We start from the raw sequence: 26,571 nt of genomic DNA, 5'->3' as shown, positions 1-26,571 counted from the left end.
CTTAGTGGTTAAGTGTAAGACCAAAAATTTAACGCAACAATGTAATATGTTGGTCGGCCAGTCCAGCCGACCTCTTAATACATCTAAGATTCATAACAATAACTAACATATAAATAAGAGGTACATATCTAGATATTTTAGATTATACGAAGAGAATAAAAACATTTAATTTAAAAAAGTGAATCATATAGTTTATTAAATGTTAATTCAATTGATACTGCTATTATCATAATATACAAAAATTATTATTTAACATATTTAAACATGTGATATCTTTTAACTTATAAGTGATATATTTGAGTAGTTTAAATATTTATTTTAGAAAAATGATTCAAATTATATATATATATTTTAAAATTTACTCATAATATAGACAAATTAATTCATTTATTTTAATATTATTTTTAACAATACTTAAATCTTATGAATAATCGTGTTTCATGCGTGATATTAATTTCTGCTTATTTTTTAATGAGATTAAAAAGGAGTTTAAGATGGAAGCATGCATATAAGATTATAGAATTATTGATTTTTTTGGGGGTTATGCAATTGCAGAGCATGTTGTCATTTTCAAAACTTTGACATGGAAAAGAGAGAAGACGTCACAAATGAGAAAGGAACAGTTGGAGAAAAAAGATGTTTGCTCCTTATCGTCTTTATTTGTATTTTTACGAACTCCACTAACTTTACTTCATGCCAATCGTTAGTATTATACAAATCACAATCTTTCGATGAAATAAATTCAAAAGTAAATTAAAGTTTTATCCAAATCAAACTCCACATACCCTATTTGATTTAATTTTTAATTATCCATTTTTTTTAAAAAATGTACAAATATAAAAAAACGAAAACAATACTAAACATATGCGAATAACACTTTCTTCGAGCTTTACTGAACAGCCCCATGGGGGGAAAAACAAAAGCCAGAGATGGAGGGCCGGGAAAAAGCAATACAACATTATGGTATGTAAAGGAAATAATTAAAGATTTCAATAGTGGAAATTGATGATGTCATCAAGAAGAGTCCATGGCACTGTCAGTACCCTTTTAGCACGCATTGACGACACACCTCGGCCTTTCATTATCGTTCTTATCCTTTGTACACATATTTGTACGTACAAAAATATAAGCGTACCTATCAGCATATTAAAGACATCAGATTTATCCGAGTCTTTATGTAATTAAAAAAGAAGAATTAAATTAGGACTCAAATATTAGTTTAAAATAGAATTGAATTAAGACTCAAATACTAATTTAAAATAGGATTTTTTAGTACTATAAATAAGCCTTGTAATTATCACCAAGGAGACACGATTATCATACGGGATTACGCACACACAAAAATACCCAAATTAAATATACAATAAACCCCAAAGATTCGCTTGTAATTTTCAACAGAGAAATAAAAGAGGTATTTTTATCTATATTGCTTCGATTAAAGGAGGGAAGAGCTTTTTAAAAATCTATATTAGTCCTTTTATTTATTATATGGATATTTTATTCATTTATTTTTATTATTCATGTTATTATTATACGTATATATATATATATTTTAAATTATTTTCATTTAATTTTTTACTATATTTATATATATATATTTCTTTAATATTTTACTTATAAGTCTATTATTATATATATATTGTAATTATCTTTATCTAGTTATATATATATATATTTTATACTTTTAATAGTTTATTTATATATCTATTATATATATATATATATATATATATATATATATTCTTAAATATTTTTATTTGATTATTTCTTTATTTACGTAATATATCTTATAACTTTATATATATATATTATTTTTTATTATTTTTGCTTTTTTATTCATTATTATATTATTTTTTTTTAAAATCTTGTGTCTTTATCATTATTATTATTAAACATTATATTATATACTACTAACTTAGAGGGCTTATTTTTTTGTTTTATTTCTAACTAAAGTCTATCCCACTTTCCTTTTTATCTTATTTCTGACTAAAGCCCCCACTTTCGGTGAAGTGAGAGGGTAGCTTTTATATTTTAAATATTTGTTGTATATATATAGCTTATTTATTTTATTAATACTTTGATGTATATATATATATATATATATTCCTTTTTCAAATATTACTATATAATTATTACTTTACTATTTTTTTTCTTATCTTATTATTTATTTTATTTTTTTCCTTTTATTTTATTCTCTTTATCTTATTTGTTTTCTTTACCTTGTTTATCTAACACATTTCTTGATTTTTTAAGGATATTTTCAAATCAATCTAAGGTAAGTAATCAGGATCAAATTTTACCTTTTTATTTAAAATTACAATTTTCTTAATTTAAGACAACTGAAAATTATGTGGTATCGAAAGGGCGGTTCAAGGGTGCTAATCATTCCTTGACCGTAACCGACTCCCGAACTCGACACATTTCTGGTACAACGCAGATCAGGTAAAATGGTGTCCGACCCACCTAAATTCATTTTAAAGTGGTCGGTGGCGACTCCAATCCACATTTTCTTAAGTCGAAACCCAATTCCGGGGCCCAACCGAAAGACGGTTGCGACAGCTTGGCGACAGGCAAGCGAGTCAGGCTAAGGTAATTTTCAGTTGTCTTTTTAATGAAAATGGTAAGTTTAAATTTTAAGGTAACATTTCGATCCTTATTGCTTACTTTTGATTATATTTTCTGAGTAAATAGTTGACTGACCGTTTTCTAATGATTTCAGCTTCCCGAACTTTTTTTATCTAAAGGCTCTATACCCGAGCTCCGAACCCGTTTTAAGTGGGGGTGAAAGCGACGCATTCGTGTGAATTTATTCACCGCATATGCCTAGCAAGTAGCCTTCGGGATTCATATACCTTATGTCTTCGTGTGAATTTATTCTCCGCATAGACATAAGGGAATGTGTCCTCTCGAGTTTAACTTAGTCCACATAAGCTTGTGATGGGTTTAGGACTAAGGGTCTGGTAAGCCCAAGGGGACGCCAGCAAGGAGAACTCGGGTACCGTTTTTAGAACCTAAACCGGGAGACTTTGAAGAAATAGAGCCTACCCCAAAACCACATTCCAAAACCTAGGACATTTCTTTCCTAACCATATTTTTTTCCTTATGTTTTTTTTCTTGCCATTTTTTTATTTTTATTCATTTCTATTTGTTTTTATTTTACTAACTGTTTGCCTTTGTATTTGTTTTTTTAGTATTTGCATCATAACAAGAGGTTATTGATCCCTAAAAGGTGTTTGTTACACATAATAATCTAAATTAATGGATAAAGGTGTTGTAATACAAGAGATTAAAAACCCTGAGGTACGACTATGGTCCGAGAAGACTCAGAAGGAAAATGGAGACAGTCTTCAAGGAAGCTATGTGTCAGAACTGGTTAGCTACTCCTCTATTAGCCTAAAGCAGAACGACGTGCAAGAGCTTCGGGACATCTGGGGCAGTTGGAAGAATGATCAGAAACAGAAGTTCAACCAACGGTACGGTGACATTGCATTGTTGCTTCATATCAAGACTGATGAGCCCTTGATCAAAACCTTGGTTCAGTTCTGGAACCCGGGATACAGTTGCTTTACTTTTAATCAGGAGGACATAGTACCCACCATTGAAGAGTACACTACACTGTTGCACTGTGAAAATATCAGATTGGAGCGAGCTTATATTAAACGCATCAAGAGTCAGTCTTTCAAGATTGCACTAGCCAAGGTTGCCGGGGTTGACGAAAGATGGGTAACAGACCGAGCTCGATGTAAAGGCAGTGGGGGAATGAATTTCCTGGCTTCATATCAAGCAACTGATGAAGGACCATCCCGATGAGTGGAAGGCAATAGACATGTTTGCACTGGGTCTGTATGGTCTGATTATATTCCCGAAGACTTTGGGATACATTGATGCTGCTACGGTGGAACTATTTGAGCAACTTCCGAAGCGAGTAAACCCAGCACCTGCGATCTTACCCGAAACCTTTCGTTCTCTTAATCATTACAGAAGAGCTGGTGGAGGAAGATTCATTAGGTGTGTTCAGCTCCTTCAAGTCTGGATACACAGCCACTTTTGGAAGACTAACGGGGATGCCTACCGCCGATTTAGCACTACATATTCCCCTTTGGGAGAGTTCATCACCATGAAATGGCATGAAGGCACTTCAAAAGAGAAGTGGATGAAAGTGTTCACTCATCTTCATGACCGAGATATTGCCTGGAGAGCCCCCTGGTTGTTCATCAGTGATGTTCTTTTTTGATGTGGGGACTCTGACACCATGGCCTTACTTGGACTTTGGGGTGCAGTTGGTATGCTCCATTGTTAGCACTTAGACAGTATGGGGCACGTCAGTTTGTCCCAGCAACTTGCGGACTAGCTAGGGCAGAGTTTGGGTATCGCGGTGAGAGCTATAAGAAGATAATCAAAGAAGCAGTTGATTCATGGAAGAAAGTATTTCGGATGGATGTTGTTGCTGCCAGAAACATGCTTACTCCGGATTATGTGGAGTGGCAAAGATTGAGGAAAAATGACAATATTTCGGTGCCAGACTGTAAGGACACTCGGACCATGGAAGAATATCTCAGGCCTGTCCTTTCTGAAATCGAGATAGCCAAGACAGAGTTTGAATCTGTGAATAATGAGCTAAGGCAGAAGATAAAGGAACTTGAAGCTGAGCGCTATCAGTGGAAGCTAGATGCCGACTCTCAGAAAGATCGAGCAGACCAACTAGAAAGAGAACATAAAAGAGTCTATTTTGAGCTCGAAGACTTGAGAAAGGGGTATCAAGATACGGTCAAGGATAACTCCAAGTTGAAGGTGTCTTATGAGTACTGGAAAGATGAAGCTCACAGCTTGAAAAGAAAGTTCGAGGGGCCTGATGAGAGAGCCTGGAAAGAACATATAAAAACTGCCCAGAGGCGCTTAGTAGACAGCCAGCATCAAAACCAACGCTTGAAAATCCAGATGGCTGATCTGGAGAAACAACATGAGAGAGATGGCAAAACAATAGCTGAGCTAAAAGCTATTGTAGATGGGTTCAAGAAGAAAGCAAGCGAGCTTCAGATAGTGCCCTTCGACGGAGGTTTACAGTGGCGTTTTCGTTGGGAGCAAGCACAACAAAGGGTAAAGGCCAGAGACGCAGTATCCGAGACTTCCTGGATCAAGTACAGAAGGTAGCTCACCAACTACACGGCCTGGCAAGGGAAGCTGGAGTGGTTCGACAAGGTATACAACCAGTGACAGATGAAGGAAGAAGACTTGTTAACCTACTAGAAGCTGTTCGGGGTTTAGAGGATTTAGTCTGAATGTACATTTGATTGTTTTTTTGTCTCTTACAAGATAAAACATTTTTATCTAAATAAAGATTATTTATAATAATGAACACTTTTCTGGATCAGTGTCTCTAAATTGCATACAACATGCATTGCATACTTTGCATTTTATATTTCATGTTTATTTTTATATTTTCCATGTTTTTACATTCATATTAACTAACAGAACATGTCTCAGAAAGAGAAAGAGCAAACACCAAGTTTACCACCGCCAGCATTAAATTCGCATCATCCACATAATACTCGAGCAAAGAAGAGACAAATGGAGGCCAGAATGGAAAAACTCGAAGAGAACATGACAAGACTGCAGAAAGAACTGGAAGATAAGATGGCTCAAAACAGTCAGAGCACTCAGGAGTCCATCAAGAAAAACCAGGAGTCCTTGGTCGACCAAATCATGGCCAAGTTATCGGGTTTACAGCAAGCTAGTGCAGTAGGGAGAAGTCCCTCTGAGGGGGTAACCATATCACCAACCCCACAGGTGGTTATTTCACCCGATATCTTACCTAGACCACAAGAAAACTCTTCTACTGTCAAAGGAAAAGCACTATCTGCTGTAAAGGTGCAAATTTCCATAACTAATCCTGATAACCATCCGGATGATTATATTATCCCAGATTTCAATGAAGATGACAAAGCAAGAAAGATGGAAGAGAAGATCAGGATGCTAGAAGATCGAATAAAGATGGTCCAAGGGGGCAATGATTATTATGGAGTAGATGCAAGGGAGCTGAGCATGGTTCCGGATTTGGTGCTTCCACCAAAGTTTAAACTTCCTGAGTTTGAGAAGTTCGATGGGAACAGCTGCCCATCAGCCCATATCACTATGTTCTGTCAAAAGATGACATGATATGGGGGGAATGACCAACTCTTGATCCACTGCTTTCAGGAGAGCCTGTCCGGTTCAGCTATCCGGTGGTACAACTAGCTCAGCCGAACTCATATCAAGATATGGAAAGACTTAGCCAAGTCTTTCCTGGAACAATATAAGCATATCAATGATATGAGACTAAACCGGGTTATGCTACAAAGCTTGAAAAAGAAACACAACGAGAGTTTCCGACAATATGCACAACGATAGAGGGATTTGTCTGTGCAGGTTCATTCACCATTGGATGAAAAGAAGACTAGAAAGTTATTTGTACAAACCTTGAAGGCACCTTACTTCGGGCACCTGGTGGCAATTACATAGGGAGGTTTCTCAGATTTAGTCATGGCTGGTAAAATGATCGAGTTGGCCATTAAACAAGGAAAAAGGGATGGAGACTCTAGTAAAAAGCCTCCCATAAAGAACAAAGACCGAGAAATCAACAATGTCAATACTTATAACGTCAATAAGGGTGTTACGGTCTCAAGCTCAAAAGCCACTGCAGCTGTACCATCTGGTAATTCAAACTAAGCTCAAAGAGAACTAAGGAAAGAAAGGGAAAGGGAGCAGTTCGAACCCATTCCAATGACATATAAGGAGTTATATCAACAACTCTTTGACACTCACGCAGTTTCACCTTACCCAATGGATCCGATGAAGCCCCCATATCCGAGATGGTATGACGAGAACGCGAGCTGCGAATACCATGATGGTGTGCAAGGGCATTAGATCGAAGGTTGTCTCGCATTCAAAAGGCTTGTACAACGAATGCGGAACAAGAATTGGATCACTTTCGACTCTGAAACACCGAATGTCACCCGGAATCCCTTACCTAATCACCCGGAAGCCGGAATCAATGCAATCACTACTAAAAACAACAGGAGAATCAAAACCAGTGTTTCGGAAGTTAAAGCTCCTTTGGCTTGGGTATGGAGCCAAATGGTAAAGGCAGAGCTTCTTGCACCCTAGTCATATGCAGCAAAGAATGAAGGTGGTAACTATTGTTGTTACCACAACGAAGAGGGGCATAAAGTGCAAGAATGCTCCGAATTTAGGACATTAGTCCAGCTCATGATGGACCAGAAGAAGCTGGAGTTTTACGAAGAAGTTCAAGATTCCCCAGAAACAGAAATTTGCACTACCGAAAAATCATCAGAAAAAAGACTCGGCAGGGGTAGTCCTTTGATCATTACCCCTAAGGCAAAGACGACAACGACAACTCCACAAGAAAAGATGGTGATTACGACACCTCAACCTTTTCAATACAAAGACAATAGACAAGTGCCATGGAAGTACGGATGCCAGGTGAGTACTTCCAAAGGATGTGACGACAATGTGGGGCAAAGACAACTAGAGCCCTTCAAGGAAGACGTATTGGCTATCAATGAGCCTATAAAGGAGGAAGAAGCTAAAGAATTCCTCAAATTTCTGAAGCATAGTGAGTACAGTGTTGTATAACAGCTCCACAACTTGCTAACACGTACTTCAATGTTGGCACTTTTATTAAGCTCAGAAGCACATCGGGAGGCACTGCTGAAAGTCCTGAATCAAACATTCGTGCCACAAGACATACCAGTCAGCAAGATGAATCGACTGGTAAATAATATTAAAGCTGATAATCTCATCTCATTTTCAGATGATGAGATTCCATCCAGAGGAAGAGGCCGAACAAAGGCATTACACATCACTACCTACTGCAAGGGGCATGCTCTGCTTGATAACGGATCAGCCCTAAACGTGATGCCTTTAGTAACTTTGAAAAGGCTGCCAATAGATGCCTCTCATATTAGAGCCTGCCAAAACGTGGTCCAAGCATTTAAAGGAACCAAGAGAGAGGTAATTGGTAAGATCGAGGTACGTTAACCATCGGATCAGCCACTTACAGCATTGAGTTTTTGGTGATGGATATTATGCCTTCTTACAACTATCTTTTGGGAAGGCCATGGATCCATCAAGCTGGTGCAGTACCATCTACACTGCACCAAAAGGTTAAATTTGTTATTGACGGGACCTTAGTAATTATCAATGCTGAGGAAGATATTGTGGCAAGTGTGACCACGGAGGCCCCATACATCGATGTGGATGAGGAAACGATGGAGTGTTCATTCAACTCTTTAGAATTTGTGAATGCCACCTTTGTGGCAAAAGGAAGAATGATTTCTGGACCCCGACTTTCCAAGTGTACCAGAATGGAGATCATGCAAACATTGGGATGAGGTTGGGAAGTTTCTGCAAGGGAGGATTGATCCGTTCCTTCCTATTTCAAAGCCAGACCGGTTTGGGCTCAGCTTTCAGCCCAATTACCTTCAGAGGAGAAAAGAAGTTCAGAAGAACCGGGAGAGGAGATTAGCAAGGTTGACTGGAAATGAACTTCAATGGGAGCACATGACATTCCCACCTCTTTGTCACACATTCAAGTCAGGTGGTTATGTATTTGAGACCACCTTGTCAGATTTAGAAGAAGATTTGAAAGATCTGAGCATCAATGCTGTAATCACTGGAAATGCTAACGACGTCATTAAATCTGGGATATGCCCTCTGCCACCTGGGTTCGTGCCTAGCCATTGGTCGGTCGAAGAATTACCTGTGGTTTACAAGAGTCTTTCAGAGTAATATTCGAACTATCCCTATTTGTCTATACCCGGGGCAATAGGTTATCTTTTATATGTTTAAGTTCAATAAAAGATGCATTTTTTCTTTTCACATGGAAAACAAAATTTTCCTTTATTTCCTTTTGAATTCATTGTCTATTTTCTTTATTTCGATACTTCGTTTCCTTTCTCTCAAATTTAATTTCGTGTGGGATATTTTCCTCTCACACATGCACATTTTCCCTTCTTTCAGATCCCCAAATAACAATAATGTAGGCACTAATGATCCTGATCCGGAGGTGGATTTTGAATCAGCTATTTGTCTCGGGGAATTTGATGAATGCGACACTAAAGAGGAGTGCAACTTGCCTACCAAATTACTGAGAATGGTAGAAATAGAAGATAAACAAATATTTCACCATAAAGAGACAATCGAAATCTTGAATCTGGGTACTGAGGAAGATCGAAAGGAGGTTAAAATCTGCACAACTCTTTCGACTGAAGCAAGACATAACCTGATAGTCTTACTTCAGGAGTACAGAGAGGTGTTCCTCTGGTCGTATCAAGACATGTCAGGATTAGACACATATATGGTAGTCCACAAACTTTCTATCAAACTAGAATGCAAACCAGTGCAGCAGAAACTGAGAAGAATGCAACCAGAAATGCTCCTTAAGATCAAGGAAGAAATCAAAAAACAATTTGATGCCGGTTTTCTTCAAGTGGCCAAATACCCGAAGTGGGTAGCCAACATAGTACCGTGCCAAAGAAGGATGGGAAAGTACGCATGTGTGTCGATTATCGGGACCTTAACAAGGCAAGTCCCAAGGACAATTTTCCTTTGCCACACATAGACACTCTGGTGGACAATACAGCCGAGAACAACTACTTCTAATTCATTGATGGATTTTCGGGGTACAATCAGATCAAGATGTATCCTGAAGACATGGAGAAGACCACTTTTATCACAATGTGGGGAACTTTCTGTTACAAAGTGATGCCTTTAGGATTAAAGAATGCTGGGGCAATATATTAGAGAGTTATGTTGACCCTGTTCCATAACATGATGTACAAAGAAATCGAGGTTTATGTCGACGACAGGATTGTTAAGGAACAGACCTAGAATCAATACGTCGAGCATTTGAGAAAGCTCTTCCAGAGATTGAGAAAGTTCCAGCTTCGACTGAACCCTAGAAAGTGTACTTTAGGGGTGACATCCGGGAAACTATTAGGCTTCGTGGTCAGTAGAAAAGGCATTGAGGTTGATCCTGACAAAGTTAAGGCTATCCAGAATCTACCTTCACCTCGAACACAAAAAGAGGTCCGCGATTTTTTGGGTAGATTGAATTACATAGCTCGGTTCATATCTCAATTAACCTATAAGTGTCAGATTACATTCGAGAAGGTGAAAGAGTACTTATCTAATACTCCTATCTTAATGTCCCCCATCCCAGGCAAACCTCTGTTCTTGTATCTATCCATATTCGAGAACTCAATGGGGGTGTGTCTTGGGCCAACATGACGAATCAGGAAGAAAGGAAAGAGCCATCTACTATCTGAGCAAGAAGTTCACCGATTGCGAGATCATATATCCTCCTATCGAGAAGGTTTGTTGTGCTCTAGTCTGGGCTACAAAAAGACTTAGACAATACATGTTGTATCACACCACGTGGTTGATTTCCAACTTAGATCATTTAAAATACATGATGGGTGTACATGCTCTATCTAGAAGGTTAGCCCGATGGCAGATGCTTTTGTCTGAATTCGACATTGAGTACGTGAGGCAGAAAACCATAAAAGGAAGTGCCATATCAGATTTCTTAGCAAGCAGAACCGATGAGAGTTATGAGCCATTAGACTTTGATTTCCCAAATGAAGACTTGATGGCTTTATCCTTAGAAGAAACAGGTACTTCAACAGACAATTCCTGGAGAATGTACTTCAATGGGGCATATAATGCATTAGGACATGGCATCGGGGCAATACTGATCTCTCCAGAAGGGAGTCACTACCCATTTACCAACAGGCTGAACTTCAATTGTACCAATAACATGGCAGAGTATGAGGCCTGTGTTTTGGGAATTCGAGCTACACTAGGGCAAAATGTAAAGACCTTGCGGATATACGGAGATTCAGCATTAGTAATCTATCAGCTCCGTGGAGAATGGGAAACCAAAGACAAAACTGATGGAATACCATAAGCTAATACTGGATCTGCTCGAAGAGTTCGATGAAGTCACTTTCCACTATGTGCCAAGGGAAGAGAATCAAATAGTTGATGCTTTGGATACCTTGGCAGCCGCATTCAAAGTTGGCGAGGAGTCTGAAATGATGCCAATTGACATGCAGTCGTATGAGTACCCGGCTCATTGCTACTAGATTGAAGAAGTAAAAAACACTAAGCCATGGTACTACGATATTTTACAGTATATCAAGCATCGAAGCTATCCAGAGGAGGCCACTGAAACCGATAAAAGAACCATTAGAAGGATGGAAGCTGGATACGTCCTTGACGGAGAGGTCTTGTACAAGAAAAACCATAATCAAGTTCTGTTAAGGTGCGTCGATGCTGAAGAAGAAAAATTGATAGTGGAAGAAGTACATGACGGAGTTTGTGGAGCACATACAAATGGACATATGATGTCGAGACAGATAATGAGATGCGGATATTCTGGTTCACACTGGAAAGTGATTGCATCAACTATGCTAGAAAATGTCATAAATGTCAGATTTACGGTGATAAAATAAATGTCCCACCTCATCTGCTTCATGTCATGACGTCACCATGGCCTTTCTCTATGTGGGGCATGTATGTAATTGGGCAAATCCATCCAAAGGCTTCGAATGGTCATCGTTTCATCCTTGTAGCTATCGATTATTTCACTAAGTGGGTAAAGGCTGCTTCCTATGTCAGTGTCACTCAATTCGTTATTTGCAAGTTTTTGAAAAAAAAGATCATATGTCGGTATGGTTTACCTGAAAGGATCATTACCAATAATTTTACAAACTTGAACAATAGAATGATGAAGGCTGCTTGTGAGCAATTTAACATAAAGCATCACAATTCTACTACTTATAGACCAAAGATGAACGGTGCAGTAGAAGCAGCAAATAAAAACATTAAAAAGATAGTGGAAAAAACGACCGAAACCTACAAGGACTGGCATGAGAAGTTGCCTTTCGCTTTGTTCGCTTTCCAAACCTCAGTACGAACCTCGACTAGGACAACTCCATTTTCACTAGTTTATGGAATGGAAGCAGTGCTTTCCATTGAAGTAGAAATTTCGTCATTACGGGTCTTAACAGAAGTTAAATTGGATGACGCAGAATGGGTGCAATCCAGATACAATCAGCTTAATATGATAGATGAAAAGAGACTGAAAGCCATTCACCATGGTCAAATCTATCAGAAATGAATAATTTGAGCACATGACAAGAAGGTACGCCCGAGAATATTCCGTGAAGGAGATCTGGTTCTAAAGAGAATTTTTCCAGTTCAGAAAGATTTCCGAGGAAAATGGACGCCAAATTGGGAATGACCTTATGTCGTGAAAAAGGCCTTTTCCGGGGGGCACTTGTCCTGACTGAAATGGACGGACCTGACCTGCCACATCCTATTAATTCAGATGCAGTCAAGAAATACTTCTCTTAGGATGAAAACATGAAAGGGCATTCTAAGTTGAAAAAAAGGAAAAATGTTTAGGGTGAAAACCCGAAAGGACGCCCTAAATTGAAAAAAATGAAAAAGAGAAAAAAGAACAAAAGAAAAAGAGAAAGAATAAAAAGGTGGGTTCAAGATGAAAACTCGCAAAGGGCATCTTGCAACCAAGGATAGGTCCAAATTAAAAACCCAAAAGGGCGATTTGGATAATTCAAGGAATCCGGACGGTTGAAACTCCCCGGCATCTGAATTTCCCATAGACTCAACAAGTCGGAGAAAGGTTGCACTCTCCTGAATGTTGTCGCATTTTCAAAGATCCTTTGGCAAAGGTTGTATTCAAGGTCACCTAACGACTTTTCAGCTCGGAAGTGCCCACATTATTGAAATCTAAGACATTCATTTACACCTCGTCATATCTTCACCTTACAGAATGTTTGTCATGTATTATTTGTTCTTTTTTCCCATGAATAAAAGACAATCTTCTTCTCTATATCAATTTCTTTTGAGCATCTTGGATTGAGCTTAAGCTTAATGATTTATTTACTTATGCAAAAGATATTTGTATATTACTGTACAAAGATTCATTGAAAAGTACAGGTACTCGGAAGCCGATCAAGGCTCATGCACATACTTGAGTTGGTCGAGAAGTATTTCTCAGATCAAGAATAAAAACATCAGATTTGAATATTTGAAGAATTCAAGACCAGGGATCGAAACTTCAAGATTTCAGAGTCAAGATTCCAGACAGATTTTAGCTAGAGTCAATTTCAACTTCACAGTAATGGATATTGGACTCAAGACAACACAAGTTCAACTTCACAACGAAGGGACGGCTAGTTGTCAACAAACAATCTCCCAATTTCAGAGCCAATTTCAACTTCACATCGAAGGATGTTGGACTCGGGACAACACAAGTTCAACTTCACAACGAAGGGACGGCTGGTTGTCAACAAATAATTTCCCAATTTCAGAGTCAATTTCAACTTCACAACGAAGGATATTGGACTCAAGACAACACAAGTTCAACTTCACAACGAAGGGATGACTGGTTGTCAACAAATAATCTCCCAATTTCAGAGCCAATAGCGAAGGATATTGGACTCATTGGACTCGAGACGAGACAAGTTCAACTTCACAACGAAGGGACGGCTGGTTGTCAACAAATAATTTCCTAATTTCAGGGTCAATTTCAACTTCACATCGAAGGATATTGGACTTGAGACCACAAGTTCAACTTCACAACGAAGGAACGGCTGGTTGTCAACAAATAATTTTCCAATTTCAACTTCACAGCGAAGGATATTGGACTCGAGAAGACACAAGTTCAACTTCACAACGAAGGGACGGCTGGTTGTCAACAAATAATTTCCCAATTTCAGGGTCAATTTCAACTTCACATCGAATGATATTAGACTCAAGACATCACAAGCTCAACTTCATAGCGAAGGGGCGGTTGGCTGTCAACAAACAATTTTCCAGTTCCAGAGCCAATTTCAACTTCACGACGGAAGATATTGGACTCGGAACAATACAACCTACTTGGATTTCAACTTCACGACGAAGGATATCCAATTCTCATGCTCAACTTCACGACGAATGGGCCATATACATATACAACTTCACAACGAAGGGTATTATACCCCAACGGATTGACTCAACTTCATGATGAAGGGGTCATCTGTAACATCACAACACCAAAGTCTTCAGGTCAAGTTTCACCTTCACGACGAAGTATCTTGAGCCAGAAGATGATTCAGAGGCCACTTGTCAAAAGCTTTGAGCTCGTTTTCAACTTCACGATGAAGGATTTCGTGCTCAGAATTTTCCAATTTTGACTCAACCTCACAATGATTTCAACTCTACGACAGAGGATATTCGATATGGACAAAATTTGTGTCTTGTAATCTTTGCTCCATTTTTTGTTACACGATAATGAGCAAAGAGGGGCAGCTGAAGACACCAGATTTTGTCCTGCAAACCGAGGAGTCTTCATGTAACCAAAAAAGAATAGTTGGATTAGGACTCAAATACTAGTCTAAAATAGAGTTGGATTAGGACTCAAATACTAGTCTAAAATAGGGTTTTTTAGTACTATAAATAAGCCTTGTAATTACCATACCAGGGGATACGATTATCATACGGAATTACGCACACAAAAATACCCAAAGTAAATATGCAATAAGTCCCAAGATTCGCTTGTAATTTTCAACAGAGAAATAAAGAGGTATTTTTACCTATATTGCTTCGATTCTCGCTTGCATGTGGCTTGTTTCACTTTTTCTTTTCCGTTTTTACTTTGAAAGGGTCGATGAACACAAGGGAACCGAGATCTTTTCTCTTAGATCTACGCTTCCTCGAGGCTTATTTTGAAAAACCGGTTTGATTATCGGTTAAAGGAGGGGAAGAACTTTTTAAAAATCTATATTAGTCCCTTTATTTATTATAGGGATATTTTATTCATTTATTTTTATTATTCATGTTATTATTATACGTATATATATATATATTTAAATTATTTTCATTTGTTTTTTTACTATATTTTATTATATATATATATTTCTTTAATATTTTACTTATAAGTCTATTATTACTATATATATTGTAATTATCTTTATCTAGTTATATATATTTTTTTATACTTTTAATAGTTTATTTTTATACCTATTATTAATATATATTCTTAATTATTTTTATTTGATTATTTATTTATTTACATAATATCTTATAACTTTATATATATATATATATATATATATATATATATATATATATATATATATATATATATTATTTTTTATTATTTTCATTTTTTATTCATTATTATATTATTTTTAAAAACTTGTGTCTTTATCATTATTATTATTAAACATATATATATACTACTAACTTAGAGGACCCATTTTTTGTTTTATTTCTAACTAAAGTCTCTCCCACTTTCCTCTTTTTATCTTATTTCTGACTAAAGCCCCCCACTTTCGGTGAAGTGAGAGGGTAACTTTTCTATTTTTAAATATTTGTTGTATATATATAGCTTATTTATTTATTAATACTTTGATGTGTATATATATATATATATATATATATATATATATATATTCCTTTTTCAAATATTACTATATATAATTATTACTTTACTATTTTTTTCTTATTTTATTTATTTATTTTATTTTTTCCTTTTATTTTATTCTCTTTATCTTATTTATTTTCTTTACCTTGTTTATTTAACAAATTTCTCGATTTTTTAAGGATATTTTCAAATCAATCTAAGGTAAGTAATCAGGATCAAATTTTACCTTTTTATTTAAAATTACAATTTTCTTAATTTAAGACAACTGAAAATTATGTGGTACCAAAAGGGCGGTTCAAGGGTGCTAACATTCCTTGACCGTAACCGAATCCCGAACTCGACACGTTTCTGGTACAACGCAGATAAGGTAAAATGGTGTCCGACCCACCTAAATTCGTTTTAAAGTGGTCAGTGGCAACTCCAATCCATATTTTCCTAAGTTAATGCCCAATTTCGGGACCCAACCGAAAGACGGTTGCGACACATATATATTAATATTTTTAGATCATTATCATAAATTAAAGAAAAACCAACTTATTATGAAACAGCACATTCAAGTTTATTGTTGCATTCCGTTCAAACGTCAATTTCTCTCTCCAAGTAGATTACGTTGCAAACCATTAGAAATCCTAAAATCATGATAATTTTATATTTAAAAATAATTATATATAAACGATTTAATTCAGTGATTTTGAAATTTTCTAATTATAATTAATATGTACGTAAAAGTATCGTAAAAATAATGAGTACATTCATCTAACAATAATTAAAATTAATTATTATACATAAATAAATGAACTGACAATAAGAAGATGTTAAAATAACTTTAAACATGATATAATTTAGATCAAAATAAATTTAAATTTTTAACTTGTACATATACAAATTTACATGAAATAAAACATTTAAGTTTTAAACCAACAATTGAACCTATTAAACGATTTTAATAATAAGAAATATCTTAAATAAATATTAATATATAATTATCTCAAATTATTTTAAAAAATAAACCAACAATAGGCTTATCTGCACAGTGATGTTTATGTTGTAACAAGGGAATCAAACGTAACAAGTTTCCCACACAAATTGGACCGAATCCATCTTTTAATTGCCTTTTAATATTTGAAATAATTAATATTTTGTGTTGCAAGGAGGCTAAGCCCTAAGAGTTGACAGCAGATGTGACATACCCCAGGAACAAGATTATCAAACGTAACAAGTTTCGCACTCATTTGCAGACTCGAATCTGCAACTTGATTCTTTTGGCATAAGACTATGAAATAAATGTTATTCAATGATAAAATTAAAATTTAACTTCACATCTTATCATATTAATTATAATTTAAAACATACTTAAAACAGAAAATATTCAAAAATAATAATAAATTTGTAAAACATGAAAGATTTATGTTATAGACATGAATCATACGGTCATATTAATTAAAACTAAAAGAACGTCACAATTTTTTTTCTTTTATGATGGATATATTCTTTTACTTCAAAAGATTTCAAAGGAATTTGATTACATACCATGTCAGATCGAATTGCCATTGCCACCATTTGAAACCGTGCCGAGCCGAGTATTCGAATTCATGGTGTTTATTGTGCCAACCTTCTCCAAACGCAAGCAATGTCATCCGGTCTGAAAATGAAGAAAAATCAACTCACATGAGCCGTAGTGGCTGAGGGGAGTAAATAATACCAATTGTTCTTGGATAGATCACCAGTATTCCATGCTTGCATTCCCCAGACATGGGAAGCTGAATTTACAAGCCAAGTGATGTGGTAAACCCATAAAATCCTCACACCCTGCAATGCTCTCATGACAATGCATGCTATTTGCTTATTTATCTTCAATTAACTGATGCATTTTTAACTCATGAACAGTAGAATCTTATAGGAACTACATATATATAGGCTAAAGAATGATAGAAAAATGGAAGAAGTCGCTTACCATTCCCCAAATTAGGAATGGAACCCACCAAGCATAAACAAATGTATGATTTTATGTTAGGAGAGATAAATTTATAAAATTTTAAGCATAGAAATTTTATGGGACAAAAACATATTTTCAATAAAAAAATATAAAGAAAATATCTGAAATATATAAGAATTTAAAACTTTTAGTCGACCTGCTCCTCTCTAGGTCCATCCCTATCACCAAGGGCATAGAGAAGAACTCCAAATGCAATTGGGTGGAGAATATAGGTAATTTGAAGGTACCTGTAGAAGGGTTGCTTCTCTAAATCCCTAACATTGCTTGATTCCTCACGCTGCAAATGTTCCGTTGATACAAAACATCAATTTCCATCATCTCGCATGTTTGAGAAAGAAAAAGAGAAATACCTTTTCAATAACAGTTTTGGGTATCAAAGAACCAGTTCATGTGTCTAAACCAAAACCCTTCAATTGGGCTATGGGGATCTCTTTCAGAATCACAAAACTGGTGGTGGTAACTGTGTGTGCTTACCCAATCAATTGGGTTCCCCTGGAACAACCAAACCCAACAATCAAATGAAAATGTGGATCTCTTTAAGAACCACGCTGCTGTTATTAAAGCCATTGTGGTCTCAACTGGTGAGTTCAAAAGAAAAAGTGGGTTTATAGAAGCAATGGTCAGTTTGCACTTGAAATGCCAAAATTTGAAGATTTCGGGTTGCTGTCAGAATTACACAAGTATTTATCACGGTGGAATGAAAATGTGGATTGTAGGAAAAGAAAGTGGGCAGAGGAAAAAGACGCACAAAGTTTAACTCTCTCCCCAACACTCTATATTTCCCTTGGCAGCATTGAACTTTATCTTTTCATTCACAAATGGAGATGATTGGGATGAACCTTACAGGCAAACAGACCAGTTGAATACTTCAGCCAGGGAAACTTATGCATTTACTCTTAAATAATTTTATATTTGGTGGTTTATGTAATATTAATCTTTTGTATTTATATTTTATATACATATAATAATAATATTTAATAATATTAAATGTTTAAATTTTATTAATTAATTGAAGCGATGCATTTCAATTTACACTAATGTGATGTGATATTAACACGAGGAGATTAGATGATTTCATGAAGAGATGTTAATTGAAAAGATATTAATATGAATAGATGTGATGTTAATTGAATCTCCTCTCTCCTATATCTTGGTTTCATTATTATTTCTCAAAGTTGCATCATTTTTTCAATGTTTGAACTCTATAACTGCAACCAACACTCTTGCAGGGTGATCGATGCAGCCTTGATCTTATTCCGGGGTGCATGGATCTGAGCTCGCATTTATACAACCCTCTAGCTAACATCGATGACAGGTCATGCCCAATCGATTCAGATGTTGACCAGCAACATATCTCATACATAGCCGGTATCAGATAATACATTCATTTAGCAGTGTCCTAGTATTTGATGAATCAATCATCTTCCTGGTACCAACCAGTTGTATGATACGAACTCGAACCGTTCTACATGATCGAAACAAATTTGATTCACTAGGTGGAATGGATCTTTAGAACTTCGGATGGAATGTGTAAATATAAGGCACATTTACCACAGGACACAGCCAGTTTCCGCAAATATAATTATGGCAGTATGATAAATATATCAAGCACCTAATGTAAAAGATTGGATTTCTGAATCTGTTGAACATCAACCTCTTAATAATATTAATAAGTAAACTAAATTTGGAAATCTTTAAAAAGAGTCGATCTAACAAACCTCTTAAATACCACGATAAAAAGTGCAGCCTTTAGTTGTCTTGCTCTGTTCATATTTACCAGCAAGCAAATCAAACAAAATTCCAGCGCCAACACCAACAGCCAAATCAATAGTATAGTGACCCCTGGTAGCTAACAGCCTCAGCGATTGAAGCACATTGAGAGTGTCAAATAACCAAGCCATTTTCCATCTCTGCATTCGCCTCATGTCTAAGGATGCAATCACTGCCCCAGCAACATGCCCTGAGAAGAACAGGAAAAATGACACATTCCCTACTGGAAAATCCACCCCCGACCCTACAACTTCCTGCCATTCATCATCAACCAAATCAATAACTTCTCTAATCAAAATACACCACAATGTTTTATATGTATCTTTATAAAATCAATGTCTATTAAGCTAAGTGAGAAAGAGGATGATGCCTTTAAGCAAGGTCTTAGTTTCAAGTTTTTGAATAGAAAAAATAGACACTGGAATAACTTTCTCGCAATTTGGGAATCAATCAATTATTGTGTTAAGGTTAAATGATAATCAAACTAATTCTATGAAATCAAGCGTTTCAAATGTTGGAAGGATTTGATTGGCAATTTCAAACTGACAAAAATGATGCTGGGAAAATGAAAGCAAGAACTGAAAAGGGGAGGAGGAAATGAAGAGTACTAAGATAAAAATATTAACCTGAGGTAATGGGAGCTGCGTTGTGTAACCAAGAATCCCACGGCATGTAAACATGAACAGAGCAGAAATTGTAGCCCTTGGCCGACCCTCGATTACCCATGCCCATACTATATAAATTGTTTGCATCAGAACGAACACCTAAACACAACCAAAGTTGGATTCAAACTATTTTTTTAATGATTTCTGGAAAATTGACATTTATTTTCCTCTCTTTTTTTCATTTTTGGGTTAATATTGCAAACAAATTCAACATGCAAACTGTGAACAGTATCACAGTTACATCAGGCAATTCAATTCAAGAAATGAAACGGAAACTTAAGAGGTTTCAAGTACCGTATTAAGAGCTGCTAAGAGCGTGTTAAGTTCCGGCCACGAAGCCAACGCGCGATGGAAGGAGCGGGTGACGATGAACCCCCAGTCAAAGGGCGGAGAAGAATCGGGCACCATCCGGAGCGTGTACTCTACGTACATGAAAAACAATAGCCCCGCCGCGAAAACACACGGTATCCGATGATATCTCATCACATTAACAACATCATGGAGTGTCCACATCATGAACGAGGGTTTACCACTATAAACGCCGCCAACATTATAATAAGCAACATTGCCATGAACGCCTGCTTTCTTGTTACGCATAACTTTAACGTTGTTGCTTTTGCTGTTACCCCTTTTGGAAAGCTTATAAGGAGAGCTGAGAAGGGTGGTTGTGGTGGCGGTGATACCGGAGACATTAGAGGAAGATAACTGTTTCATGGTTGTTAACAGTGTTAGAAGAAGGAAAACATGAGAAGAGTATAAAGGGTACAAAATGCAACGGCGGGTTTTCCAAAGAATTGTACGTCAGAAAATTATCCCCCAAAAAGAACAACTTTAAATTTTAGTTGGTTGTTTTTTTTATGGGTAAAGTAAACAAATAAATATATTATTTTATTGAGTCTTAATTATTAAATTTATAAAATGATCTTTTAATTATAGAGGGTTGTTTTGTTGAATCTTTCGACTATTAAAAATTATAAAATGGTCACTTAATTATTTATTATATTCTAAACTCGTTCTTTTTTGTTAAAAAATTAACTATCGTCTGAGCTAAACGTTAACATGTAGACTAAGATACAATAGTTTTTTGAGATTATAAAGTCAGATTTTATCATATATCAGTTAGCAAGTTAACGTCTAACTCGGATTGTTGTAAATTTTTAACAAAAAATGACGAGTTTGGAACACAATGAATAGTCAGGTGACCATTTTGTAACTTTTAATAGTCGAGGGATTCAAAAAAGTAACTCTCTATATTTGGGGGACCATTTATAACTTTTAATAGTTTGAAGATTTAATAAAATAATATCCTAGATTCGATGGATCATTTGTGTACTTTATTCAAGTCACATTAATAAATATTTAAAAATTATTTATATCTATTTTTTATTAAGTTAAAGGTAATTATAAGATAATATTTGTTATAAATATTTTCAATTATTTGACAATAAACATTCAATCATCCTTGCAATCGTCAGTGATCAATCATGTGATCTCTAAAAACAACCGCGATTTTGTTTAAATATTATAATTCTTATTTACAATTGCCTGCTCCTTTGAAGCATATATGGATTGAATAATAAAATAGAATAAAAGAATGAAAGACTTTTCAAACGGATCCAAGTTGCAGTGGAAAGTTGAAAAGTTCAAATCATACGTGGATTAAATAATAAAACAGAATTAAAACGTGGAATACTCTTCACATCCGAAGTGAAAATTTGAAAAATTCCAATCTACATATTTCTGTTTTTTATAGTTTTAAAGTTTTATTGAATTAGCTTATAAAATTTTAGAAATTATTCGATGAATTTAGAATTTAAAATGTAATAATTTATATATTTACGTATTTTAATGAAAAGTACTTTTTTTAGAATTAAGAATAAGTAAATCACAGTGAATTTTAAAATTCAATATAAATACACTAATGACTAAATCAAATCTTAAGAAAACCATCAAAATGATATTTAATATAAATAATAAAAATGAAATATATGTTTTCATCCCTTATTTACAGTTCTAAACAAAAGAGTGACAATGCGTGATTAATCTTAATTACATATAAGAAATTAATGGTGAGATATATAAGGGGTGATTGATTGATGAGTCTGAGGTTTCAACAACTAGATTGACGGTTTGGTGGTTGTTTTTTGGATCTGAAAATTAATGCATCACAGTCGACAGGATTCAATTCGACCATGGAACCCCCCCCCCCCATGTTCAGTCGTAGATGTAGGTATTGTTTAAGGGATACGTAATTATCTTAAAATTTAAATTTTTCTATGTTAGTCTATTTTATTAATAGTATGCATTATGGAATTTTATTTATATGCACTCCATATAAAATGTCCATTTTAAAATATTTTTCAAAATCTATCACTCTTAATATTGAATAAATATTGTACTACTTGTATTGATCAAACTCAAGGTATTAGTTGAGAATGTTCACCGATTAATGCCGTCTAATTAACCTAATTTATGATATTTTACATGATGAAAACTACCCCAGTTGATGCGTCTTGTTCATCAACCGTCCCAATAAATGAGTTGGTTAACCATCCATTCAACGTCTGGAACAAGTTTTAATACTCTAATTAATGCCATGAAATAGCCAATGTGTTCGAGAAAGTAACATATTAAACATTACCAAGCTTTATGCTTTAGTTTACTACAAAAGACAAACTGTTCCTACGATATTTTATGCTTTACATTATATTAACCTACAAAGATACAATGTACGGTTTTCATAGCTTGTTATTGAAAGATATTTACCCATTCAGTCTCAAGGTCGCATCTCATCTATTACTAGCAACTATGACTAGGCCCTGGATCCATCATTGTATCCATTTCTGGTGGAGTAACTCTTTTTCCAATAAGCATTTCCACAGTGGGGCATTTTCTTTTCCGCCCAACCCTTGGCCTTGATCGAAACTGCTCATCGGACTCTATGAAGTTCCCCCTGAGTAGGAAACAGTTGCCAACTGTTATTCCTAGTGATTGTTTTGATGGGATGAAGGATTTAATGGTCCTAGTTTTATCAAACATGAATTTACACGGACCGATCCCAGAGTCAATAGGCCGGTTGGGCAGCCTTCGGGCAGTTTATCTCGACGAAACCACTTTAACGGTTCGATTCCAAGTAACTTCAGGGACTTGAAGAATGTTAGTGAGCTGAGACTGAATGATAATCACTTAACCGGTTGGGAGAGGAATGGTGTGGAAGATGGGTCGTAAGCTTAGGCTTAATAACAATTCAGGACTCTGTTATAATGCAAATAATGGCTTTGAAGATTCCCTGGATACATCCTCTGATAGGGGCATCGGTTTATGTGATGCATCTAAACCCGGTATAGCAAAGACAGTGCAGCACTTGTCCAGCATCAATGGTGGTATGAAAAGAACAATGAATGTATCAACAGGAGCAGTTCAAAAAACTTCAGCTTCTGTTAGGTTATCTCAGTTAACAACATTCTTGTTGTTCGTTTTGCTGTCTTTGTAAGGGAAATGGAAGGGCTTGTAATTACAGTTTTGTACATCTTAAATTTAAGCTCGTAAATTAATCATTTGTTGTTTAATTAACACACAATAAGTGCATCTGACATTAATCAGAATTGCAGCTTGGGATAATTAAAGAATAAAGGAACTAAGAAACTTTTTCAATGCAAGCCAATGGTTCAGGTTTCTGACACTATGTTTCTGTGTTGAACTACGAAACAAAATCAAAATTTGCATTTTATAGATTCAAAGACACATTCTTCTAGATTTTATTTCATTTTTTAATTATTCCACTGACAAAAGCTATTTTGTCTTGTTGGAGATTATAAAGTAAATGAATTCTTTTTCTTTTACTAATCATTGGTAGGCCTACAAACTAAAGAGAATCTTTGTACGTTGAAGTTCAATTTTAAAAGCTTCAACCATATAAACCCAAAATCAACGTATCAAACGATCAATAAAATTAAAATGGCAAAGAAATAATTAATCGAATGAACACTTTTCAAATTACTTCTTGAACTGTTTTTGTTAGACAACAAATCTATACCAATAGAAATTAATGTTGAAAGTAAAAAAAATGGCAACATTAATGGGACGGCTGATTTGGTCCAAGTTGGCAACACATTTTGATTGAAAATTGGTAAGGGAAAATTACCCAATTTAGTCCCTACACTTTAGGGTATTTGCAATATAAGTCCTTAAGCTTCAATTATAAATACTCTAACCCATTTAGCTTCAAAACCATCCCAAAATCATTCTAGCTTTCTCCCAATACTATAGAATTTAGAGAGTTTTCTTGAGAGTTGTTTTCTCCTTTTAAATCGAGAGAAGTTGTAATTCCTATTTTCTCATAATGAAATTCTTCTATCTTTGCCCGTGGTTTTTACCCTATATTATTTAGGGGTTTTCCACGTAAAATTTGTGTCTTCTTTATCTTCATTTTTATTTTCTCAAATTATCAGTTGCGATTTTACTCTATCCGATAGACGTATTCCGCAACAATTGGCATCAGAGCCAGATTTGAGTGTGTAATATCTACTTATTGTCTTTGTGGTTGCCACCAAAAGGTGAATCCTTCAACATAAGAAAATAAGAAGTTATTACCCATTCTTTGAAAGTTCCAGAGAACTATTCACGATAGTGAAATAGTGAGAGCTATCCGTAATAGAAGCTATGGCTACGAAATTTGATATTGAAAAGTTCAATGGGAGAAATTTCTCATTGTGGAAATTGAAGATGAAGGTCATCCTGAGGAAAGACGATTGTCTAGCAGCTATCAGTGAAAGGCCAGTAGATTTCACAGATGACAACAAATTGATCGAAATGAACGAGAATGTTATGGAAAACTTTCATCTAGCATTAGCAGATGAAGTATTGTCAAGCATCGAGGATAAGAAGACATCTAAGGAGATATGGGATCATCTCACCAAATTGTACGAGGCCACATCGTTGCACAATAAAATTTTCCTTAAGAGGAAATTGTACTCTCCGGATGCCAGAATCTAATTCAGTGACGGAGCACTTAAACACATTGAACACTTTATTTTCTCAGCTTATATCCTTAAGATGTACAATATGAGAACAAGAATGTGTTGAACTTCTACTTCAAAGTCTACCTGATTCGTATGATCAACTCATCATCAACTTGACAAACAGTAATGTCACCAGTCTAGTCTTCGATGACGTTGCAGCTGATGTTCTACAAGAAGAAAATCGACGCAAGAACAAGGAAGACAGATAAGTAAATCTGCAACAAGTAGAAGCGTTGACAACGATGAGAGGGAGATCAACAGAACGTGACCAAAGCAACAGTCACAAATATGGTAGATCAAAGTCGAGAAGCAAGAAGAATTTAAAGTGGTACAACTGTGGAAAGAATGGTCACTTGAAGAATGATTGTTGGAGTCTAGGTAAAAACTCCAATCCACAAGGCAATACCGCAAACACTTCAGATGATGGAGATGCTCTATATTGTGAAGCGTCAACCACCGTGGAAGGTAAAAAAAGATTTACAGATATATGGCTCATTGATTCGGGAGCAACATATCACATGAACTCAAGAAGAGAATGGTTTCATCATTATGAACCTGTCTTAGGAGGATCTGTGTATAATTGCAATGATCATGCCTTAGAGATCGTTGGCGTTGGAACCATCCAATTGAAGATGTATGATGGAACAATTAAAGTTGTTCGAGATGTGCGGTATGTGAAAGGCTTGAAGAAAATTTTATTATCCTATGTATTGTTGGATAATAATGCAAGCAATATTGAAACACGGAAAGGAATCATGAAAGTGTTCTGTGGAGCGCTTGTGGTGATGAAAGGCGAAAATATAGCAGTAAACTTGTACATGCTGAAGGGAGAGACTTTGCTAGATGCAGAAATCTCTGTTGCCTCATGTAGTTCAGATTCTGCAATGCTATGGCATCAGAAACTTGGACACATGTCAGAACAAGGAATGAAAGTCCTTGTGGAGCAAAAGCTACTTTCAGGCTTAACAAAGGTATCACTTACTTTGTGTGAGCATTGTATAACAAGTAAACAACACTAGTTGAAATTCAACACATCAAATTCTAGAGGCAAAAATGTTCTAGAATTGGTTCATTCTGATGTATGGCAAGCACTAGTTACATCCCTAGGCGGAGCAAAATACTTTGTCTCATTTATTGATGACTACTCTAGGAGATGTAGGGTATACCCTATTAAGAAGAAGTCAGACGTGTTTTCAACTTTCAAAAACTTCAAAGCGCGGGTGGAACTTGATTCTGGAAATAAGATAAAGTGTTTCAGAACAGATAATGGAGGAGAATACACAAGTGAAGAATTTGATGACTTTTGCAGAAACGAAGGCAATCAATGCTGATAAATTTACTTGGTGTTGGTCCTCTTGTAACCTGTCAGACACAATAGCAACATGAATGGTACAAGTAGAAAGAATGGTGTGAAGATATGATTGTTCCAATCAAATCTTCAAGTGGTAGATTGTTGAAAGTAAAAAAATGGCAACATTAATGGGGCGGCTATTTTGGTCTAAATTGGCAGCATATTTTGGTTGAAAATTGGCAAGGGAAAATTACCCAATTTAGTCTCTGTACTTTAGGGTATTTACAAGATTAGTCCTTAAGCTTCAACTATAAATACCCTAACCCATTTAGCTT

General features: G+C 35.7%; 1 protein-coding gene and 1 pseudogene across 1 annotated transcript; both read right to left on the bottom strand.

Annotated features, from left to right (window-relative positions):
- Positions 1-17,001: 17,001 nt before the first annotated feature.
- Positions 17,002-18,852, bottom strand: LOC120117024 (annotated as a pseudogene).
- Positions 18,853-19,186: 334 nt separating this feature from the next.
- On the bottom strand, positions 19,187-20,747 carry LOC120117095 (phosphatidylcholine:diacylglycerol cholinephosphotransferase 1-like). The gene is made up of 3 exons (XM_039137434.1): positions 20,219-20,747; positions 19,886-20,023; positions 19,187-19,513 (listed from the first exon to the last, which is right to left on the bottom strand). Exons 1-3 carry the CDS (start codon positions 20,636-20,638, stop codon positions 19,211-19,213), a joined length of 861 nt encoding a protein of 286 aa, XP_038993365.1. The 5' UTR covers positions 20,639-20,747; the 3' UTR covers positions 19,187-19,210.
- Between the last annotated feature and the right edge of the window lie 5,824 nt (positions 20,748-26,571).

This window comes from Hibiscus syriacus, unplaced genomic scaffold, assembly GCF_006381635.1.
Source record: "Hibiscus syriacus cultivar Baekdansim isolate YM2019G1 unplaced genomic scaffold, ASM638163v2 tig00110318_pilon, whole genome shotgun sequence".
In the NCBI taxonomy this organism is placed as follows: domain Eukaryota; kingdom Viridiplantae; phylum Streptophyta; class Magnoliopsida; order Malvales; family Malvaceae; genus Hibiscus; species Hibiscus syriacus.
The sequence above is the reverse complement of the archived record's forward strand: the minus strand, read 5'-3'. Positions and strand labels throughout refer to the sequence as shown.